The sequence below is a fragment of the Narcine bancroftii genome, chromosome 12 (genome assembly GCF_036971445.1).
Source record: "Narcine bancroftii isolate sNarBan1 chromosome 12, sNarBan1.hap1, whole genome shotgun sequence".
Lineage (NCBI taxonomy): Eukaryota > Metazoa > Chordata > Chondrichthyes > Torpediniformes > Narcinidae > Narcine > Narcine bancroftii.
Genome location: NC_091480.1, coordinates 100,731,679 through 100,752,492, shown reverse-complemented (window position 1 = coordinate 100,752,492; position 20,814 = coordinate 100,731,679). Strand labels below are relative to the sequence as shown.

Genomic DNA, 20,814 nt, shown 5'->3' with positions numbered 1-20,814 from the left:
TTATGTTATTTCTTCTGCTATAATTTTCCATTGTATCTATTTTTTGAGCTAGTAGTTCTTGTGTCTCTTTAGTTTTTTTATTAGATTCCTCCAATTTCTTTTTTAAGTCTTCTACCTCCATTTCTGCTGCTACTGCCCGCTCTTCCATCTTGTCCATTTTCTTTCCCATTTCTGTTAAGGTCATCTCCATTTTATTTATTTTCTCTTCTGTGTTGTTTATGCTTTTTCTTAAATCCTTAAATTCCTGTGTTTGCCATTCTTTAAATGTCTCCATGTATCCTTTAATAAGAGCAAGTATATCCTTTATCTTGCCTTTCTTTTCTTCTTCTATTTCCCTGTACTCTTCCTCTTCCTCTTCTTCTTCCTCTGGGTTGGCCATCTGTTGTTTCTTTGTTGCCCTTTCCTCCTCTTCTTTCTTGTTTCCATTGTCTTCTGTGGTCTCTTCTTGCTGCAGGTGTTCTGCAGCTGTCGTTGCCGGCTGTGGAGATCGACTCCCCAGCTGGTCCCCCCTCCCGTCGGTGTGTTTTTTTCATTCGCATCGCGCACTTTTACTCGGCTCTGCGAGCCATTTTTGTAGTCCATTATTTACCGACCTGAGGGAGCGGGTTTCTCTCTCCGCAGCGGGCCTCTTCGGACAGGTAAGGCCTACACCTTTTTCCTCCTTTGTCTTCTCACCGTTGCTTTCGATTTTTCTTTTTTTGTCGCCATCTTCTTTCCACCTTTATACTCACTTTTCTGTAACTTTTATTTCTGTGCCTTTGTGTTTTCCTTTGTTTTTCCCGACTTTTCTGGAGAGGGCTGGAGTTCACCGTCCGGCCACTACTCCATCACGTGACTCCTCCCGTACCCGAACAAAATTAAAGAAACTTTTCCATTACCAATGTTTACACTTTAGTCAACAGGAAGTGAAAAGGAATTGCATCATGCAGAATTTAAAATAAAATCAAGGATTTCAATTATCCACATGAATGCAGGGAAAAGAATAGTTAAGAACTTTAGACCATTCCTGGCCAGTAAGCAAGGGTTAGCACCAGAAGGAGAAGGGAATCACCTTGCTGCAAACAGAGACTCAACAAGGGCAAGACTGGCAACTTAATGTTCCCAGCACAGAGGCAAAGTGGTGGGGGGGGGGGCAATGAGATAGCCAAGAGGAAGACACCTTCCAATATCGTTCAAGGAGACCATCACTGCAGCATCAAGGGAGGATTCCGCCCACCAGACCCATGCCCATTTGTATTCCCCCAACTTACACATTGAGCCCATAGCCTCTGTGTCTGAATGGTTCAAGGGCTTGTCTGGTCAATTCTCAAATGCTGCCAGAATCTCTGCTTCCACCACTCTCTCCAGCAGTGGAGGAACCAGGCACTCACTACTCTCTGGGCATCCTTCAATCCTCTTTCAATCTCTTCTCTTTCTCCACCTCCACCCCCCCCCCCGCCCCACCCCATGAAGCCCAAATCTCAGTCCTTTTGGCTCCCTTTGATGGTGGCGGAAGATTGCCGCCATCTTCCCGATCTGCACTCGTAAATTTTGAGTCCAAAATGAGACTGTAGGGGTAGAGTTTAGAAATAATATGGGGTGACCAACTTGTTGTGAGTACAGGGCCCTCAACAGTTGGCTGCAGACAGAAAAGTAGATACTTAGGCAATTCACAAGGGGCTTCAATAGGAGAAGATTTCAACTTTTCTGTCATTGATTAGGGCCACCTTAATGTGAAAGAATTGGATGGGGTAGAGTAAAGTGCAGCAGGGTTAGTTAGAGCAGCAAGACAAGTGTCACAGTTGGCACAATGCCTTCACAGCGTCAACAACCAGGTAAGGAGTTGTATCTGCGTGGTTTTCCTCTGGGTGCCCCAGAGGGTTAGAAGATTAATTGGTCACATTGAGTAGCACGACCTCATGGGTGGTAAGGGCCCGATACCATGCTGCATCACAGTCAGCCCAACAAGGGGGATCATCCCACGGATGAAGAGTCAGCAGAAGAGCACTGTTGAGAGAGTGGCCAAAACTAAGTATCAAGGTAGTTACAGAAAGGAATAAGGGGTGCCCCAAAATTTGAGTTGGGGGGGGGGGGGAATGGTGGGTGGGTGCCAATTTCTACTGATACCGTCAGAAATAGACTGGGAATAGGCAAATCCTCATTCTGGATGCAAGAGTCTTTTCAAGTCAAATGGAGAGAGTTTGGGGCCAACACATTCCTATCAAGGAATGATGTAGTAGAGAGATGGAAGTCTTTTAAAGATCAGATTTTGAGAGTGCAAAAGCTTTATGTTCCTGTTAGGTTAAAACGAGGGGCAAAAGGTTGGAGAGAGCCGTGGTTTTCAAGGAATATTGGAAACTTGGTTCGAAGAAAAAGGGAGGCATACATTAGATATAAGAAGCATGGAGTTAAGGAGATGTTTAAACGATACACTGAATGCAAGAGGAATCTTAAGAGAGGAATTAAGAAAGCTAAAAGAAGGTACGAGGAAACTATGGCAAGCAGGGTGAAAACTAATCCAAAAGAGTTCTACAAATATGTTAATGGTAAAAGGAAAGCTAGAGACAAAATTGGTCCCTTAGAGAATCAGAGCGGAAAACTGTGTGTGGAGCCTAGAGAAATGGGGGGGATATTGAACAGTTTCTTTTCTTCGGTATTCACTAAGGAGAAGGATATTGGGAGATGTGAGATAAAAAAAAGCAAATTGGGTAAATATGGGGAATATAGAGATTACAAAAGATTAGTTTTAGGGCTTTTGAAGAATATAAAGGTGGATAAGTCTCCGGGACCAGACGGGATCTTCCCCAGGTCATTGAGAGAAGTGAAGGAGGAAATAGCAGAGGCTCTGGCGGTAATTTTCCAAATGTCATTAGATATGGGGATAGTGCCGGAGGATTGGCGCATTGCGCATGTGGTTCCGTTATTTAAAAAGGGTTCAAGGAGGAAGCCTGGCAACTATCGGCCTGTAAGTTTGACGTCTGTGGTAGGTAAATTAATGGAGAAAATTCTTAGAGATAGTACTTATAAACATCTGGATAGACAGGGTCTGATCAGGAGCACTCAACATGGATTTGTGGGAGGAAGGTCATGTTTGACCAATCTGATTGAATTTTTTGAAGAGGTGACTAGGAATGTGGATGAGGGTAGCGCAGTGGATGTTGTCTATATGGACTTCAGTAAGGCCTTCGATAAGGTACCAGATGGAAGGTTAGTTAAGAAGGTGCAGTCTTTAGGTATAAATTTTGAGATAGTCAAATGGATTGAACATTGGCTGAAAGGGAGAGGCCAGAGAGTGGTAGTGGATAATTGTCTGTCAGGTTGGAGGCCGGTGACCAGTGGTGTGCCTCAAGGATCTGTATTGGGCCCATTGTTGTTCGTTATATACTTTAATGATCTAGATGATGGGGTGGTAAATTGGATTAGTAAATATGCAGACGATACTAAGATAGGTGGAATAGTGGATAATGAAGAAGGTTTTCAAGGATTGCAGAGGGATTTGGGCTGCTTAAAAAAGTGGGCTGAAAAATGGCAGATGGAATTTAATGCTGATAAGTGTGAGGTGCTTCATTTTGGTAAGAAGAATCAGAACAGGACATACGTGGTAAATGGGAGAGCATTGATGAATACAGAAGAGCAGAAAGATTTAGGAGTAACGGTACATCGTTCCCTGAAGGTAGAAACTCACGTGAATAGGGTGGTGAAGAAGGCTTTTAGTATGCTGGCCTTTATCAATCATTGCGTGGAATATAAGAGTTTGGAGGTGATGTTGAGACTGTATAAGACGTTGGTGCGGCCTAATTTGGAGTTCTGTGTGCAGTTCTGGTCGCCTAATTATAGGAAGGATATAAACAGAGTGGAGAGAGTGCAGAGAAGGTTTACCAGAATGTTACCTGGGTTTAAGTATTTAGAGTATAGGGAGAGATTGGACAGATTAGGTTTTTATTCTTTGGAGCGTAGAAGGTTGAGAGGGGATTTGATAGAAGTATTTAAGATTATGAAAGGGATAGACAGAGTGGATGTGGATAGACTATTTCTGTTAAGAGGAGGAAAGATTAAAACAAGAGGACATGAGTTAAGAATTAAAGGGCAGAGGTTTAGAGGTAACATGAGGGGGAACTTCTTTACTCAGAGAGTGGTAGACGTGTGGAATGAGCTTCCGGGAGAAATAGTGGCGGCGGAGTCAATTGTATTATTTAAGAAAAGGTTGGACAGGTATATGGATGAGAAGAAGATGGAGGGTTATGGGCATTGTGCAGGGAGGTGGGACTAGAGAGGGGTGTTTGGTTCGGTGCAGACTAGAAGGGCCTAATGGCCTGTTTCCGTGCTGTAAATTGTTATGTTTTTATTATATGTTAAGGTGAAGGAAGGACTGACTGACAGTCCAGGGAACCCTGAACATCAAAGATGGAGAATTTAACAAAGAAGAATCCAGAAGACACGAGAGTATAAGGGGAGGGATAAAGAAAGTAGGAGGGAGAGGGAAGCCATAACATATTAGTGGCAGATAAGCAAGTGCCTGGACATTTCACAAGTACAGGTATTACTAAAAGAGTAACCAATGGGGTCTAAAGGTGGTGCCAGAGGTGGTAACAATCTGAAATTCATACCTTTCATTTGTGTTCATTAGGAGAAAGATGTGATAGTTGGCAATTTGAATTGGGAGAATGAATTTTCAGAACACACCAATATTAAGACGCACCATATCCTGACAAGGAGGGGATGAATTAGTCTGGCAGAGGGTGTGATTACAGGTAGTACTGTCGCAGGTGAGAAAGCAGAGGCAAATTTAGATGTTAAAGTGAATGAGTTCAGTACACAGTTCCAGTAACTAAGACAGTGTGGGAGTCAGAGACTGGACAGCATTTACCAAGAAGCCTGGCAGGCAAGGTGGACAAACTCTAAATCTGGAGGGCATAGATCAATGAGAGAAGGGAAAGCTTTAAAGAGGAACATTTTTACACAGAAGGTGACAAGTTTATAGAATGAGCAGCCAGAGGAATATAAACATGGAATATTTCAGCACAGTACAGGCCCTTCAGCCCATGATGTGCCAACCAATATCAATCTACTCAACCATCTAAACCTTCCCCACCTCACGCACATAACCCTCTATTTTCCTTGCATCCACGTGTCTGTCCGTCACCACCTCTGGCAATGCATACCAGGCACCCACTACTCTGTAAAAATAAAAAAAACCCTGACATCTCTCCTAAACTTTACTCCCCTCTCACCTCCACATGTCTTCTCGTGTTCGTTACACTCACCCTGAGAAAAAGGTGTGACTGTCCACCCTATCTGGGTCTCTCAGAATTTTACATCTACAAGTCACCTCTCATTCTTTTTCACTCCAAAGCGAAAAGTTCTGTTAACCTTGCCTCATAAGACACATTCTCCAACCCAGGCCACATCCTGATAAATCTCCTCTGCACCCTCCCCAAAGCTTCCACATTCTTCCTGTAATGAGGCAACCAGAACTGAACAAAATACCCCCAAGTGTGGTCAAAATGGTCTTTTATAAAGCTGCAATATTACCTCATGGCTCTTGAACTCAATCCCCTGACTAATGAATGCCAGCGTCCCAGAATGGTCGAGGTGGGGAGAATCAAGGTTTAAAATACAGTTATTATGGATACAGGGTTCAGAGGAACAAGGGTCAAGACCAAGCAATGGGACTGTCTTATGTGGGCTACTTGGTCAAATGAGTGGGCCGACAGTCCCATTTCCATACGGTGACTCTGGTCAGACCACAACTGGAATATTGTGTGCAGTTCTGGTTGCCACTCGATGGGAAGGATGTAAATGGACTGGAGAGAGTGTGGAGGATTTTCACCACTATGTTACCTGGATGAAATGATCCAATTACGAGGAGAGACTACAGACATTAGGTGTGTTTCCCTTGAAGCAGCGCAGGATGATAGAGGTAGACAAATGTTTCTCCCATGCAGAAAAGTGCCAAAGGCCAAAGGTGAGGAGAGGGAGCTCAGAATCAGAATTTATTGTCATGAACAAGTCATAAAATTCTGTTTTGTGGCAGCATCACAGGGCAAACATTCATATTATAACCATCTTATGACATTTCACTATAAATAAAAATAAATAGTCGTGCCTGAAAAGTAAGGCAGTGTCTTTGGCTCATTGATTATTCAGGAATCTGATGCCAGCAGGGAAGAAGCTGTTGCTGTGCCATTGAGTGCTCGACTTTAGGCTCCCATACCATTTTTCCCCAATGGTAGCAGAGTGAAGAGGGCATGGCCTAGGTAGTGGTGTGTTTGAGGATTGAGGTTGGTTTTTCTTAAAGACACCACCTCATATAGATGTCCTCGGTGAAGTGAAGTCTGGTGCCTGTGATGTGGCAGGCCGAGTTGACAACCCTCTGGAGTTTATTCTTGTTCTGAGAGTTGGCGCCTTCATAATAGACAGTGATGCATCCAGCCAGAATGCTCTCTACAGTACACCTGTAGAAGTTTTCAAGAGTTTTTGGTGACATACCAAATCTCCTCAGACACCTCACAAAGTATTGCCAATGGCCGTATGTATGAATTACTGTTTTTGAGTTGATCCAACACTGGAGTGGAGAGCCTGTGATATTGCATCTGCTGTTGAGTGATTGTGACGATTGGGGAATTGCAGTGGGTCCAGATCTTTGCTTAGGTAGGTTTTAATTCTGGTCATGACCAGCCTCCCAAAGCATTTCATTACAGTAGAAGTTAGTGCTACTGGGTGATCGTCGTTGAGGCAGCTCACTCTACTCTTCTTGGGTTCCAGGATGATTGATGCCCCTCTCACCATTACTTTCTAGTTTTGGGGTCACCCATGAGGAAAAATGCTGACTTGATCTATGCCCCTCATGATATGCACCTCCATAAAGCTCCTCCTCCAGCCTCCTATGCTCCAGGGAAAAAGTAATGGTAATGCCTAATAAGGAAACAAAACCACCCGAGACAAAAAAATCTTGTGCCTTGATGACATGTTGAATAAAATAATTGGGAACAAAAATGATAATGAGTTTACAATGTTCAGATGCACCAGCATTTTTATTACTGCAGCTCAGTACTTTGTTTAAAAACAAAAGCATAAATTAAACTAGATTCAAATATGAGAATAAACACAAAAGATGGTAGATAATAAATATTCAGTCTCCTTAGTACATAAAAAGTGACTTGCAACAGTCCTCTCGTGGTGTCCGAGGAGTTCCTGATTAGTGTAACAAGGGGAGGTTCAAGAGCTAAAAGGTGTTAGACAATTCTGCAGGCCACATGAACACATAAATTGAAAGGATGCAAGAAAACAGAAAGATATACAAAGGTGAGAGACTGCAAAAATAGAACACTGGAAGAGCTCAGCGGATCATGCAGCATCTATGTATGCAGAAGAAGCATGTCGACATTTTGGGCATCTGCCTATTGTCCTCCCTCCAACTGGTTCCACCTAGCACCTTCTAGCCTCTGACCCACCCTGCTTTATACTGTTATTCTGGCATTCTATTCTTCCCTTTCAGTCCTGATAAAGGATCCAGGCCCAAAATGTCAAGCGTTTTTAGGGTAGTGGTTACCGTGACCCTATTACAGCTCCAAAAACTGGGTTCAAATCCAGCATTGTCTGTAAAGAGTCGTTCTCTCCTTGTCTGTGTGGGTTTCCTCCAGGTGCTCCTGTTTCCTCCCACATTACAAAAACGTACAGCGTTAATAGGTTAATTGGTCTTACAGGTGTATTTGGGAAGTGCAGGCTCATGTGCCAGAAGAGGAGGTGGTGGTGCTGAGAGGGAGGGCGATGGTGGCGCTGGGGTGGGGGAGGGCGGTGGCAGCGCTGAGTGGGAGGACGGTGACGCCAGTCAACATGGCCACGGAGGCCAGCTATCCCAAGAACGCCTTGTCGTTGTTTATGTTGCTCACTACGGTCACCCAAATCTGGGCAGAAAATTACTGCACTGGCTTCTTCATTAAACATTGCAGCAGACTGAATAATAACAAGACTGAATGTTCCGAACATCCCCTTTTCTTTCAATGCCCCCTTGGATCTTTCCACTGCCCATGGGGAGCAGCAGCACCCACTTTGGGAATCACTAATCTAAGTCATTGTAGCAAATGAAGATTGCTTCTCAAAATCACAAACAACTATTTCCATCACAGACACAGAAGTACTGGTTGTCAGGACTGCCGTTGTATGCTGATGGGAATCAAATATCTTACCTTTCCTATTAGAAAATAAACCAGTGACTCTTTGGGAACGATTTGCTTCAGTTCTTCAAGCTCCTGCAAAGCTGCCTGATGAAAACAAGACGATAGACATCAGTGGGTATTGAAGCCATGACTACTGTGCACAAGAGTGAAGACAAGACTGCAAATGCTGGATCCTAGAACAGTGGCTGGAGGAACATTGGGCCAGGCAGCATTTGTGGAATCAAAGAAGACATGGTTTTGACCCGAAACATGGAATGTTGTTCCCCTCCCTGCAAGCTGCCTGACCCAGAGTCCACGAACCATTGGTTCTGCAGTGCCATGCACAACACCCAACAGCACTTACCTTGTACTTCTCATTTGCAAACAAAATTGAGGCGCGGTGGAATTTGCATAAGGGGTTTTTTGGATCTATACTTATGGCTTTATTTAGTGTTTCAAGGGCACTCTCGGATTTCTTTAATGCATGTTGGACCTGGAAAATAAACCACATGACCATCAATTAGCTTCATAAACCAATAATCAGCAACAAATCAGGTTCAGAATGCTAAACATTTCCATTGAAAACCAGCATCCATCAGTCAGCCTTTTTCAACAGGAACCACCACCTCGTTCCACAATCTGACCACAGGCAAACAGTCCAGATAAAGGGTCCATGACCGACCAATTCTGCTGTTAATGGGGCTGCCATCATCTCAGCCTATGTAATTGCTCATCATATTCAAAAGGTTTTATGACACTGGGGTCCAGAATAAATGTAACATCTTCCTTTAAAAGTGAATGTGTAATAGCTCCATTTTTCAATCCTAAAAACAAACTGCTGGAGTGATGTGCCAGATAATGAAGAGATCAAAGGCAGTATATAGTTAAACACATATCATGGCTTCAAGTAGCGAATCGAGCTGGACATTTCTGTCTGGGGTGCCAGCTCTTATTACAGAAGTAACACTTGCCAGATGTTTTTCCCTTCATTCCCCTTGGGGTTCCAGCACTCATGGGTGTTTTCTGTTTCCAGAATTTCACTGGATTGCATAGCATGGAGGTACTCACGGGATCAGACAGCATTTCCCTCTTAAACATACTCCAACACTTCCTGTACTTATCAAGGGACTTCCCTTGCATTAAAGTAAGCATAGTTGAGCTAACCAATCTCCCGCACTCCCCAACCTGCCCTGTCCACTCGATTTACTAATCTACTCCATACCTTCCACACTTTCAAGTCAATCTTCCCATCTGCCACATTGCGATGAGTTTTCCACTTTGCTAAATTAGTTTAAATCCTCCCAAGCTGCACGAGCAATACTCTCAGAATGAGTGAAAGGTCCCACCAATCCCAGAAGCGATTTTAATCATCCAAGTACCTGAAGCCTTTTCTCCTGCACCAGCAGGTCAGCCACACATTAATCTGCCTGTCCAGAATATCACATGTGGACCAATCCCAGGTTGATAACCTAAGGAGTCCTTCTTTTCCTCCCTCTCCTACCCATGTCGTTGGTATCCACATGGTTTGTGATGAATGGCTGTTCTCCCTTCCCTTTCTGCACCTGATCTTGGTAACAGGAAGGAAACAGATCATTCTGGAAAAACACAAAAATACTGGAGGAACTCAGTAGTTCACGTAGAACCCATAGGAGGTAAAGATAAATAAACAATATTTCAGGCCTAAGCCCTTCTTTGTAGATATATAAACAATGTTTTTTGTATTTTCTCTACAATAACAGCGTCTGCAAACTTGCATGTTTCACTGCATTCGGTTGCTCCATTGTGAAATCTCTTCAAGGGATGCCTACCCTGAAGAAGTTCTCCTCTTTTTACTGCTCCCCCTCTGTACTCCACACTGCTCCTAAGCTATGGCCTTTTTCCTGTTGGCTTGTGCTTCTCTGTCAGCCTTTTCATTCAGGCACCTGCCTTCTTGTTGCACATACCTTGAAGAGCTGAGGCCTGAAATGTCAGTTATATATCTTTACCTCCTATAGACACTGAAGGACCAGCTAGTTCCTCCAGCATTTTGGTGTTTTTCACAATCACAGCATCTGCAGACTTTTGTGTTTCAGACCATTCTAGATTCTGACGAAGCAACAGTGATGGCCGCCTGTTCCCTTCAAAACCCTCTGGTGTGAAGAATCGACATGGCACAAGTGGTGGATATCAAGCCCACACTGGCAGTCTGTAGAGCAATTTATTCACTCCCAATAAACTACTAGTCATTGAGCTATAAGGCACAGAATCCTGCCCTCAACCAAGAAGTAAAGCCAACCATAAAGCTCTTGTAAACATTTCCATCAGCTCTCCACTGATTCTCCCACCAACCAGCACCCTGGCAATATACAGTGGCTGACCACACAGCTCAAAATTGAGTAGGAAACCAGAACCCCAACCAGTTCCAGAAAACATGTACATTCCACATAAGATTGAACCTGGGTCACTGAAACAGGGAGAAACATAATAGGATGCAGATGCTGTGATTGTAGAAAACACACCAAAATGCTGGAGAAACTCAGCTGGTCTCAGAATTCAAACAATAGGGGAGGAATCCAGACCAACAAAAGGTGTTATAAGGAACTAGGTGGAATTTATCACGTCTATGAGAAGAGCCAGGGAATGGAGAGACGATAGGGGAAGAACAGGGTTGGGTGGGTGGTTTTAACTAAAGCCAGAGAAGTCTATATTAATGGAAGGTGCCCAGTTGGAAGATGAGGAGTTGTTCCTCCAATTTGCGGGTGGTCTCAGTCTGGCAGTACACGAGACCATGGAGAGACATGTTGGTGAGGGAATGGGATGGAGAGTCAAAACGGTGGACACTGGAAGATCTTCACTATTATGGCGGACAGGCCCAAGGTGCTCAAAGTGAACTCCCAGTCTGCGTCCAGTCTCTCTGATGTAGAGGAGACCACAGCGGGAGAACCGGATACAGTAGATGACCCCTGCAGATTCACAAGAGAAGTGTTGTTTCACTTGGAAGGATTATTTTGGGCCCGACTGTCTGGATGCCTCCCCCATTGTTTCTCCATTTTCTATTTTTTTTCTTGAAGAAGGGCTCAGGCCCGAAATGTTGGCAACATCTTGGTTTCCTATAGATATTGAAAAGACCAGCTGAGAGCCTCCAGCATTTTGGTGTGTTCACTGAAACACAGAGTCCTTGAAATCTCTCAAATGCCATCCAATTCCTTTCAACAAAGAACAGTATAGCACAGGAAGAGGCCATTCAGCCCACAGGATGGTTTCCAACTGAACTGGAGGGGGACTATAACATCCTTGCAGGTAGGTTTGCTTGTGCTGCGCTGTGGGGGGGGTGGAGGGGGAGGTTTGATCTAGATTGGCAGGGGATGGGAACTAGAGTGTTAGAGTAAATAGTGAGGTGGAGGAGGATAAAGGTTATGCGAGGGAAGTCAAAGGTTTGTATCTGATAGAAATATTCTCAGGTGTATTTATTTCAATACAAGGAATATTGTCAGAAAGGCAGACACGCTTAGGGCATGGATTAGTACGTGGGATTACCACATTATTGCTATTAGTAAGACTTGGTTGCAGGACTGGCAGCTCAATGTTCCAGGGTTCTGTTGTTTCAGATGTGATAGAGGAGGAGGGATGAAAGGGGGAGGAGTGGCATTGCTAGTCAGAGAAAATATCACAGCTGTGCTTAGACAGGACAGCCCTGATGGCTTGTCTACAGAGGCCATATGGGTAGAGCTGAGGAACGGGAAAAGAGTGATCACACTGATAGGATTGTATTATAGACCGCCCAATAGAATTGAAAGAGCAAATCTGTAGAGAGATAGTAGAAACAGAAAGTTGTGATAGTAGGAGATTTTAACTTTCCACATATTGACTGGGACTCCTGTACTGTAAAAGGGGTGAATGGCTTGGAGTTTGTCAAAGGTGTTCAGGAAAGTTTTCTAAATCAATATATAGAGGTACTCGATGCAATACTTGATCTCCTATTAGGGAACTAGACAGTGGTATGTGTAGGCGAACATTTTTGGTCCAGCAACCATAATATCATGAGTTTCAAGTTGATTATGAATAAGGATAAGGTCTGGTCCTTGAGATTCCAAATTGGAGAAAGGTCAATTTTGTGGAAATGAGGAAGTATCTAGGAAGAGTAGATTGGGATAAGTTGTTATCTGGCAAGGATGTGCTCAGTAAGTGGAAGGCCTTCAAAATGCAGATTTTGCATGTTCCTGTCAGGATTAACGGCAAAATTAACAGGCAGAGTGAACCTGGTAAAGAGGAAGAGAGATGTGTATAGCAGGTATAGGTAACTCAGAGCAAATGAGGTACTATGAGAAAATGTAAGAAAATATTTAAGGAGGAAATCAGGAAGGAAAAAGATGAGGTTGCTTTGGCAGATAATGTGAAGGTAAACCCGAAGGGTTTCCACAAGTATGTTAAGAGTAAAAGGATATCTCAGGGACAAAATTGGTCCCCGAGAAGATCAGAGTGGTCGTCTATGTGTGGAGCCTAACGAGATGGGTTTTTTTTGTATCAGTATTTTCTCAGGAAACTGGAATGGTGTATAAGGAAGGAAGGGAAACAAGCAGTAGTGACATGGAACATATAGATTAAAGAGGAGGAGGTGCTTGCTGCCTTACAGCCAATAAAGGTAGATAAATTCCCCAGGCCTAACATGATATTCCTTTGGACCTTGAGGGAGACTAGTGTAGAAGTTGCAGGGGCCCTGTCAGAAATATTTAAAATGTCCTTAGCCACAGGTGAGGTTTTGGTGTTGTTCCATTGTTTAAAAAAGTAGTGGGTAAATTATTGGAGGATGTTCTGAGAGAAAGGATATACAAGTATTTGGACAGCCAAAGGCTAATTAAGGATAAGTAGCATGGTTTTGTGTAGGGTAGATAATTATTAATGAATCTTAGTGTTTTTCGAGGAGATTACCAAGAAAGTAGATGAAGGACAGGCTGTGAATGTTGTCTACATGGACTTCAGTAAGGGCTTTGACAAGGTCCTATATGGGATGTTTGTTCAGCAAGTTCAGACACTAGATATCCATGGAGAAGATGTAAACGAGATTCAAAATTTGCTGAATGGGAGAAGATAGTGTGTGATAGTGGATAATTGCTTCTCAGACTGGAGACCTGTGATTAGTGCTATGCCTCAGAGATCGGTGGTGGGACCATTGTTGTCTATATCAAAGATCTGGATGATAATGTGGGAAATTAGATCAGCAAGTCTGCTGATGACACTAAATCTCCTTTCACACTGGCACCTGTCACAGTAATTGATGGCCAAACTACCAGTTAAGGACCCAGTGTGAAAGCTCTCTAATCGGCTTAGTAGTAGAATCATATGTAGGTAGGTAGTATCATCCCCGGCATCTTATTATGCCTGTGTGCCGATTAGCCCAGAGTGAAAGGGACATAGGGTCTCCTGGGATACAGTAGTGACATGTTGATTTTTTTGCACGTGTGTAAGAATGTGAAAGAAACAAAGATTAAAAAGGTATGAACTTTGCCGACCTACATAAACCTTTATAAACGTCTAAAGGACCATGGGAAAGTCGCAGCAGGAAAGAGTGATTGTGGATCTGCCCTCCCAGAATTCTGTGTGGCAAGAGAATTCCCTCCAAGAGTGCTGCATGAGTGCTATGTGCATGCAGCCTTTTCCCTGCCACATGGAATTCTGGGAGAGAATGTTTCCCATGGTCTTTATAAATTGTGTGATATTTCCACTAGAACTTTCCCACGGTCTTTATAAATTGTGTGGCTATACTTTCCCACAGTATTTTATAAAATTATAAAGGTTTATATTGGTCGGCTCAACAACAGGGGCTGAAGGGCTCGTACTGTGTTACACATAAAGCTAAATTATATTATAATGAGGCATGATTAATTTTGTTCAAATACGAGATCATAGTACATTGATCAGGATTTAGGGCAGATCCACCATCGCTCAATACATCATTCAGATGTCACTGGTGGAGGATAGAATCCCCTATCCCTGGGGATGCCTTGTGATGAGTGTGAAAGGACATAGAGAACTGGTTAACAGCTGACCAATGAGAAAGGCAAAAACGGCTTCCTTAACTGGTTCACTGAACAGCCAATCTATTGGTTAGCCAGTGTGAAAAGGGCTTAAAATTGGAGGCGTTGTGGACAGTGAGGAAGGCTTTCAAAGTTTGCAGAGGAATCTGGACCAACTGGAAAAATGGGCCAGAAAATGGCAGATGGAATTCTATGCAGACAATTGTGAGGTGTTGCAGTTAGGAAGGAAAAAACCAAGGTAGAATATACATAGTAAATGGTAGGGCAATAAGGAGTGAGGAGGAACAAAGGGATCTGGGAATACAGATACATAATTCCCTGAAAGTGGTGTTACATGTAGAGAGGGTTGTAAAGAAAGCTTTTGGCATCTTGATCTTCATAAACCAAAGTATTGAGTACATGAATTGGGATGTTATGGTGAGATTGTACAAGACATTGGTGAAGCCAAATTTGGAGCATTTTGTGCAGTTGTGGTTGCCTAACTACAGGATGGATATCAGTAAGATCAAGAGAGCGCAGAGAAGATTCACTAGGATGTTGCCGGGACTTCAGGAGTTGAGTTTCAGGGAAAGGTTAAGCAGGTTGAGACTTTATTCCTTGGAGCGTAAAAGAATGAGGGGAGATATAATAGAGGTATACAAAATTATGAGAGGTTTCAACAAAGTAAATATGAGTAGGCTCTTTCCATTTAGATTGGGAGAGATAAGTACAAGAGGACATGGCTTTAGGGTGAAAAGTTTAGGGGGAACATTTGGTTTTGAAAATTTTATTTTTAATTTGTATCAATACGTACATATAATTCTTCATCATATACAATGTAATAAAAATGATACAAAATTATATATATATTTTTTATTTTTATTCCCCTCCACCTTTTCCCACAAAGAAAAAGAAAGAAAAAAGAAAAAAAAACACCTGAATTTATTTATCATTCACTATCATATATTCTATCCTGTACATATTAATTGGGAGGAGTTGGAGGTTATGGACGATGTGGATGAACTCTTACTGACAAAATCCATATATGGTTTCCAAATCATGTAAAAATTCTCAAGTTGATTCCTTAAATTATAAGTAATCTTTTTACAATGGTATACAATTTTGAATTTCCATATGCCACCTATCCAACCTTATAAAATGATCTGTCTTCCATGTTACTGCCATACATTTCCGTGCCATCGCTATTGCTACACTCAAAATTTTTTGTTGATATTTGTCTAACTTCAATTTAGTATCAGTGTTACATAAATCACCAAGCAAAAATATTCTGGGATCTTTTGGTATCTGTATCTTCATAATTTGTCCCAATAATATATTCGTCTTTCCAAAATTTTTCCACTTTTTTCATAAGACCAAACTGCATGTTATAAGGTTCCTGTTTCTTTGTTACATCTGAAACATTTGTCAGAACAATTTGAATTGAGTCCATGTAATTTATACGGAGTGTAGTATAATTGGTGTGTAAAAAAAATTATATTGTACCACTTGATATCTAACATTCATTGTATTGGTTACATTCTGGCACAACCTTGACCAGGCCTCATCATGAATTTGTATATTTAAATCTTTTTCCCTTTCCATTTTACTTAAATAGTTCCTTTTTCAGCATTGTGTCTTGTAATTGTATATATACATATTAGTAATAAATTTCTCAATAAATGTAAAAATTATTAAATTCTCAAATTGGCTCTGTTCCGGAAGTCTAAAAAACTAAGGAAACAAGTGTGGAACAAGCTGCCATCTGACATGGTAAATGCGGCTCATTCTTACATTTTAACAATAAATTGGATAGATACTTGGATGGGAGAGGTTTGGAAGGTTATGGAATGGGTGCAGGTCAGTGTGATTAGTGGAATGATGTTTTGGCACAGACTAGAAGGGCTGAATGGCTAGTTTTCTATGGTTTCTAGGAGGGGTCCCAGAACAGATGTTTGTGAAACCCTATTACTCAGTGAACGCCAGGCAGCACACGTTCACCTACTCGGACTCTCTGCTTTCTGCAGGCAAGCTGATTCTGAATTCACACAGACATCCCGTGCCTCATGACTTTCTGAACGAATCTATCATGAGGAACCCTGTCAAATGCCTTACTAAAATTCATAATGACCGCATCTAGCACCCTACCTTCATCAATTTCTCTTGTCACTTTCTCAAAAGACTCAATTAGGCTTGTGAGGCATGACCTGCCCTTCACAAAACCACGCTGACAATCCCTGAGAAGTCTCTGCTTCCCTAAATGCTTGTAAATCCTGACCTTATGAATCCTCTCCAATAGTTTGTACACCACTGACATAAGACTCACTGGTCTATAATTCCCAGGATTCTCCCCCTCAACTTTTTTTCAAAACAAGGAGACTACATTTGTCATTCTACAATGCCTCCCCTGTGGCCAGGGAGGATGCAAAGATCATTGCCATCACCCAACAATTCTTTGTGATCCTATTTTTGCCAAAACAATTGTATAAATTCCACCAATGTTTTCTTGGTGTGGTCAACAATGTTCTAATTGAATAGGTCAATGTTATAAGACTAGCTTCAAAACAGCACAAGGTGGCAGTACAATAGTTAGGAGAACTTACACAAACAAGATACTTTGTTTTATGTTTACTTACCACACCGATGTGACACAACAACACAGAACTTTGGGGGTTGATATTAAGAGCCTTTCTGAAATGAATTTCTGCCAGGTTGAACTTCTCCTGTTTGTAGTAGATCATCCCCAAACCATACCTGCAAGGAAACAAGAGTTCACTGGTTCAGAGGACATAACTGAGTTGGAAAACAGCTCCTGGGTTTGTTGTTCATTTACTCTGTACAAGTTTATGGTTTTAAAAGTTTGGCTAACCTGAACTGCACAATTAGTGGTTAAAGCCCTCAACGCTCAATCTCATTTCAAAACCAGTGATCATCTCTTCATTCAGGCAAGTGAAAGAAACTGGACGTTGAAGGCAACACTTCTAATTTCACTTGGTACCCAGCACCAGCAACCAGGGTCCAAATAGATAGAAATAGATTCAGATTTATTGTCAAGAGTAGATGCATGACAACACATATAACCCTGAGATTCCTTTTTCCTGCGGGCACGGCTAAATTAGCACTAATTGATAGTGCAAAAAATAAACGGTACACCGCATAAACAGAATCAAATAAAAGAACTATAAACAGATAACGAATGCAAACACTGACTGTGCAATGCAGAGAGTACAAATAAAATCAACCAATAAAGTGCACAAGTAAGAATCCTGAAATAAGTCTCTGATCGACTTTGTCGTTGAGGAGTCTGATGGTGGAGAGGTAGCAGCTGTTCCTGAACCTGTGGTGTGATTCTTGTAGCACCTAGACCTCTTTCCTGATAGCAGCAACAAGAACAGAGGGTGTGCTGGGTGATGTGTGTCCTTGCCGATTGTTGTTGCTCTCCGACAGCAGTGTTCCCTGTAGATGTACTCGATGGTGGGGAGTGTTTGCCTGCGATGTCCTGGGCTGTGTCCACTACTTTTTGGTGGTCTTTACACCCAGGGGTATTGGTGTCCCCATACCAGACCTTGATGCAGCCGATCAGCACACTTTCCACCATGTGTCTGTAGAAATTTGCCAGAGTTTCTCATGTCATACTGAACCTCCACAACCTCCTGCGTAAGTAGAAGTGCTGACATGCTTTCTTCACGATGACATTGGTGTGTAGGGTCCAGGAAAGGTCCTCTAAGGTAGTGACTCCTAAGAACCCAAATTTGCTCACCTTCTCCACCTCTGATTCCCCAATGATCACTGGATTGTAAACCTCTTCCCTGGCTGATGCATCCTGTCAGTATGCTTTTGAAGGTTGTTGATGGACAGGGGAAACATGCCAACCTTCCAGCCATCAATGTGCTTTCTTGATCATCGCATCAACATCACATTATTGAAGATATTTATTGGAGAGTCAGAGTCTGACTGCATGGAAACTGGCTCAGCTTGTCCATGCCAAACAACTCTCTTGTTTTAGTTCCACTTTCCCACATTGAGCCTATTTCTCTCCAATCCCCTCCTGTCCATATGATCCAAATGTTTTGTTAAAGGAAGCAGGCATCTGTATTGTAGAGGGTCATAGCTTGTCACGTGACACCACTGCCCATTACCTGGTTGGAAGACATACCACCTGCCAATCAAGGTTTGGCCCCACCCCACCCATCAGTGCATTCCTGACCATTGACCTCTTTAAGTACCCTTGTACTTGGCCTTAGGCCATTGGCTTTTGTAATCAATTTGATCTTGCTGGCACCGAGCCATTGGACCCTTATAGATTACCTGGGCTGCACTCCCCAGTCCTCCAGTACTATAAAGGGCACCATGTGTTGCTTGCCTCATCCTCTTTGGTGTCTCCGAGAGACCACCTTGGTTCACTCTAGAGCACACATGTCAAACTCAGGCCCGCGGGCCAAATTTGCCCATGATATAATTATATTTGGCCCACAAGATCATATCAAATATGTATTAGAGCTGGTCCGCTGGCCGCCGCCCCAGTATAGCGCATGCACAGGTAATACTACAAATCCCAGAATGCTTTGCAAATGCATTGGCGCCGGCCCGTCAGCTCGTTAATCGTCCCCACCTCCTCTCTTTACTTTCATCAGCATCTGCGACGTGTCGCCCAACTCACACGGAATAAACCCCTTACGAAAAATGGCCAAACGAAAGACAGAAACCAGGACCTTTCAAGACAGGTGGGAGGGAGACGATATGTTCATCATTTTAAAAGACAAACCTGTTTGTCATTGAAGCAAGTTGTTATTTTTTTGACTTGTTGGCTTGTGAAAAAAAAAACATTTAAATGGAGCTTATGCTTCTTCTGGAAAGAGTTTAACCAAAACCATTATTGAACATTTATTTTAACAAGAAAAAGTTTAACGTTACATATGTTGAAAGAAGAGAAAACATGCAGATGTTGTTGAAAATTTTCAATAAATATTTAGTTTGGCCCACGACTTAGTCCAAGTTTTTAATTTTGGCCCTCTCTGAATTTGAGTCTGACACCCCTGCTCTAGAGTGAGTACCATGAAACAACGCTGGAGAACTTCTTGGCAAGGTAAAGGGTTGGGAGCTTCTTAGTTAAGTGTCCTGCACTCACAACAGCGACCCTGCCTCTACTGCTGTCTGGCAGCTCATTCCATGTGCCAACCACCCTGAATGAAGAATTGTCCCCTCACCCCCTTTTAAATCCCAGCCCCTCACCTTAAAGTCAGATTCCCTGCACTCCAAGATTCAGATCGTCACGTCTCACCTGATCTATGGCCTCATTATTTGATAAACATCAGTAAAACACTCAGAAAATCAGGCCCAGTTTTTCCAGTTTCTCATGATAACTAAACTTGCCAAATCCCTGCAACAACTTTGTAAACTTCTTAGAACCACAGAAAATTACAGCATGGAAACAGGCCTCTTTGGCCCTTCGAGTCAGTGTCGAACCATTTTTTTTCTTAGTCCCACAGACCTGCATCGAGTCCAAAGTCCTGCTTACCCCTCCAATCACTTGATATAGATATCCCAAATATCTCTTAAATGTTAAAATTGAACCTGCATTCACCACTTCAGCTAGAAGCTCATTCCAAACCCCAACCACTCCCTGTGTGAAGAAGTTCCCCCTAAACATTTCCCCTTTCACCCTTAACCATATCCTCTGGTTTGTATCTCACCTACTTTCAGTGGAAATGGCCTTTCTAAATTTACTCTGTCTATCCTCCTCATAATTGTAAATACCTCATAACATAACAATTTACAGCACGGAAACAGGCCATTAGGCCCTTCTCGTCCGCACCGAACCAAACACCCCTCTCTAGTCCCACCTCCCTGCACAATGCCCATAACCCTCCATCTTCTTCTCATCCATATACCTGTCCAACCTTTTCTTAAATAATACAATTGACTCCGCCGCCACTATTTCTCCCGGAAGCTCATTCCACACGTCTACCACTCTCTGAGTAAAGAAGTTCCCCCTCATGTTACCTCTAAACCTCTGCCCCTTAATTCTTAACTCATGTCCTCTTGTTTTAATCTTTCCTCCTCTTAACGGAAATAGTCTATCCACATCCACTCTGTCTATCCCTTTCATAATCTTAAATACTTCTATCAAATCCCCTCTCAACCTTCTACGCTCCAAAGAATAAAGACCTAATCTGTCCAATCTCTCCCTATACTCTAGATGCTTAAACCCAGGTAACATTCTGGTAAACCTTCTCTGCACTCTCTCCACTCTGTTTATATCCTTCCTATAATTAGGCGACCAGAACTGCACACAGAACTCCAAATGAGGCCGCACCAACGTCTTATACAGTCTCAACATCACCTCCCAACTCCTATATTCCATGCAATGATTGATAAAGGCCAGCATACTAAAAGCCTTCTTCACCACCCTATTCACGTGAGTTTCTACCTTCAGGGAACGATGTACCGTTACTCCTAAATCTTTCTGCTCTTCTGTATTCATCAATGCTCTCCCATTTACCACGTTTGTCCTGTTCTGATTCTTCTTACCAAAATGAAGCACCTCACACTTATCAGCATTAAATTCCATCTGCCATTTTTCAGCCCACTTTTCTAAGCAGCCCAAATCCCTCTGCAATCCTTGAAAACCTTCTTCATTATCCACTATTCCACCTATCTTAGTATCGTCTGCATATTTACTAATC

The 20,814-nt window shown here is 42.6% G+C and overlaps 1 protein-coding gene across 1 annotated transcript in view; it reads right to left on the bottom strand.

Moving 5' to 3' along the window:
* cdc27 (cell division cycle 27) overlaps nt 1–20,814 on the bottom strand; it is an 83,089-nt gene that overhangs the window by 4,869 nt on the left and 57,406 nt on the right. The window contains exons 15-17 of the mRNA XM_069905237.1: nt 16,765–16,882; nt 8,503–8,631; nt 8,169–8,243 (exon numbers count right to left, since the gene is read on the bottom strand). Of these exons, the coding sequence (XP_069761338.1) occupies nt 8,169–8,243; nt 8,503–8,631; nt 16,765–16,882 (322 nt within the window). The remainder of the gene's footprint in view (nt 1–8,168; nt 8,244–8,502; nt 8,632–16,764; nt 16,883–20,814) is intronic.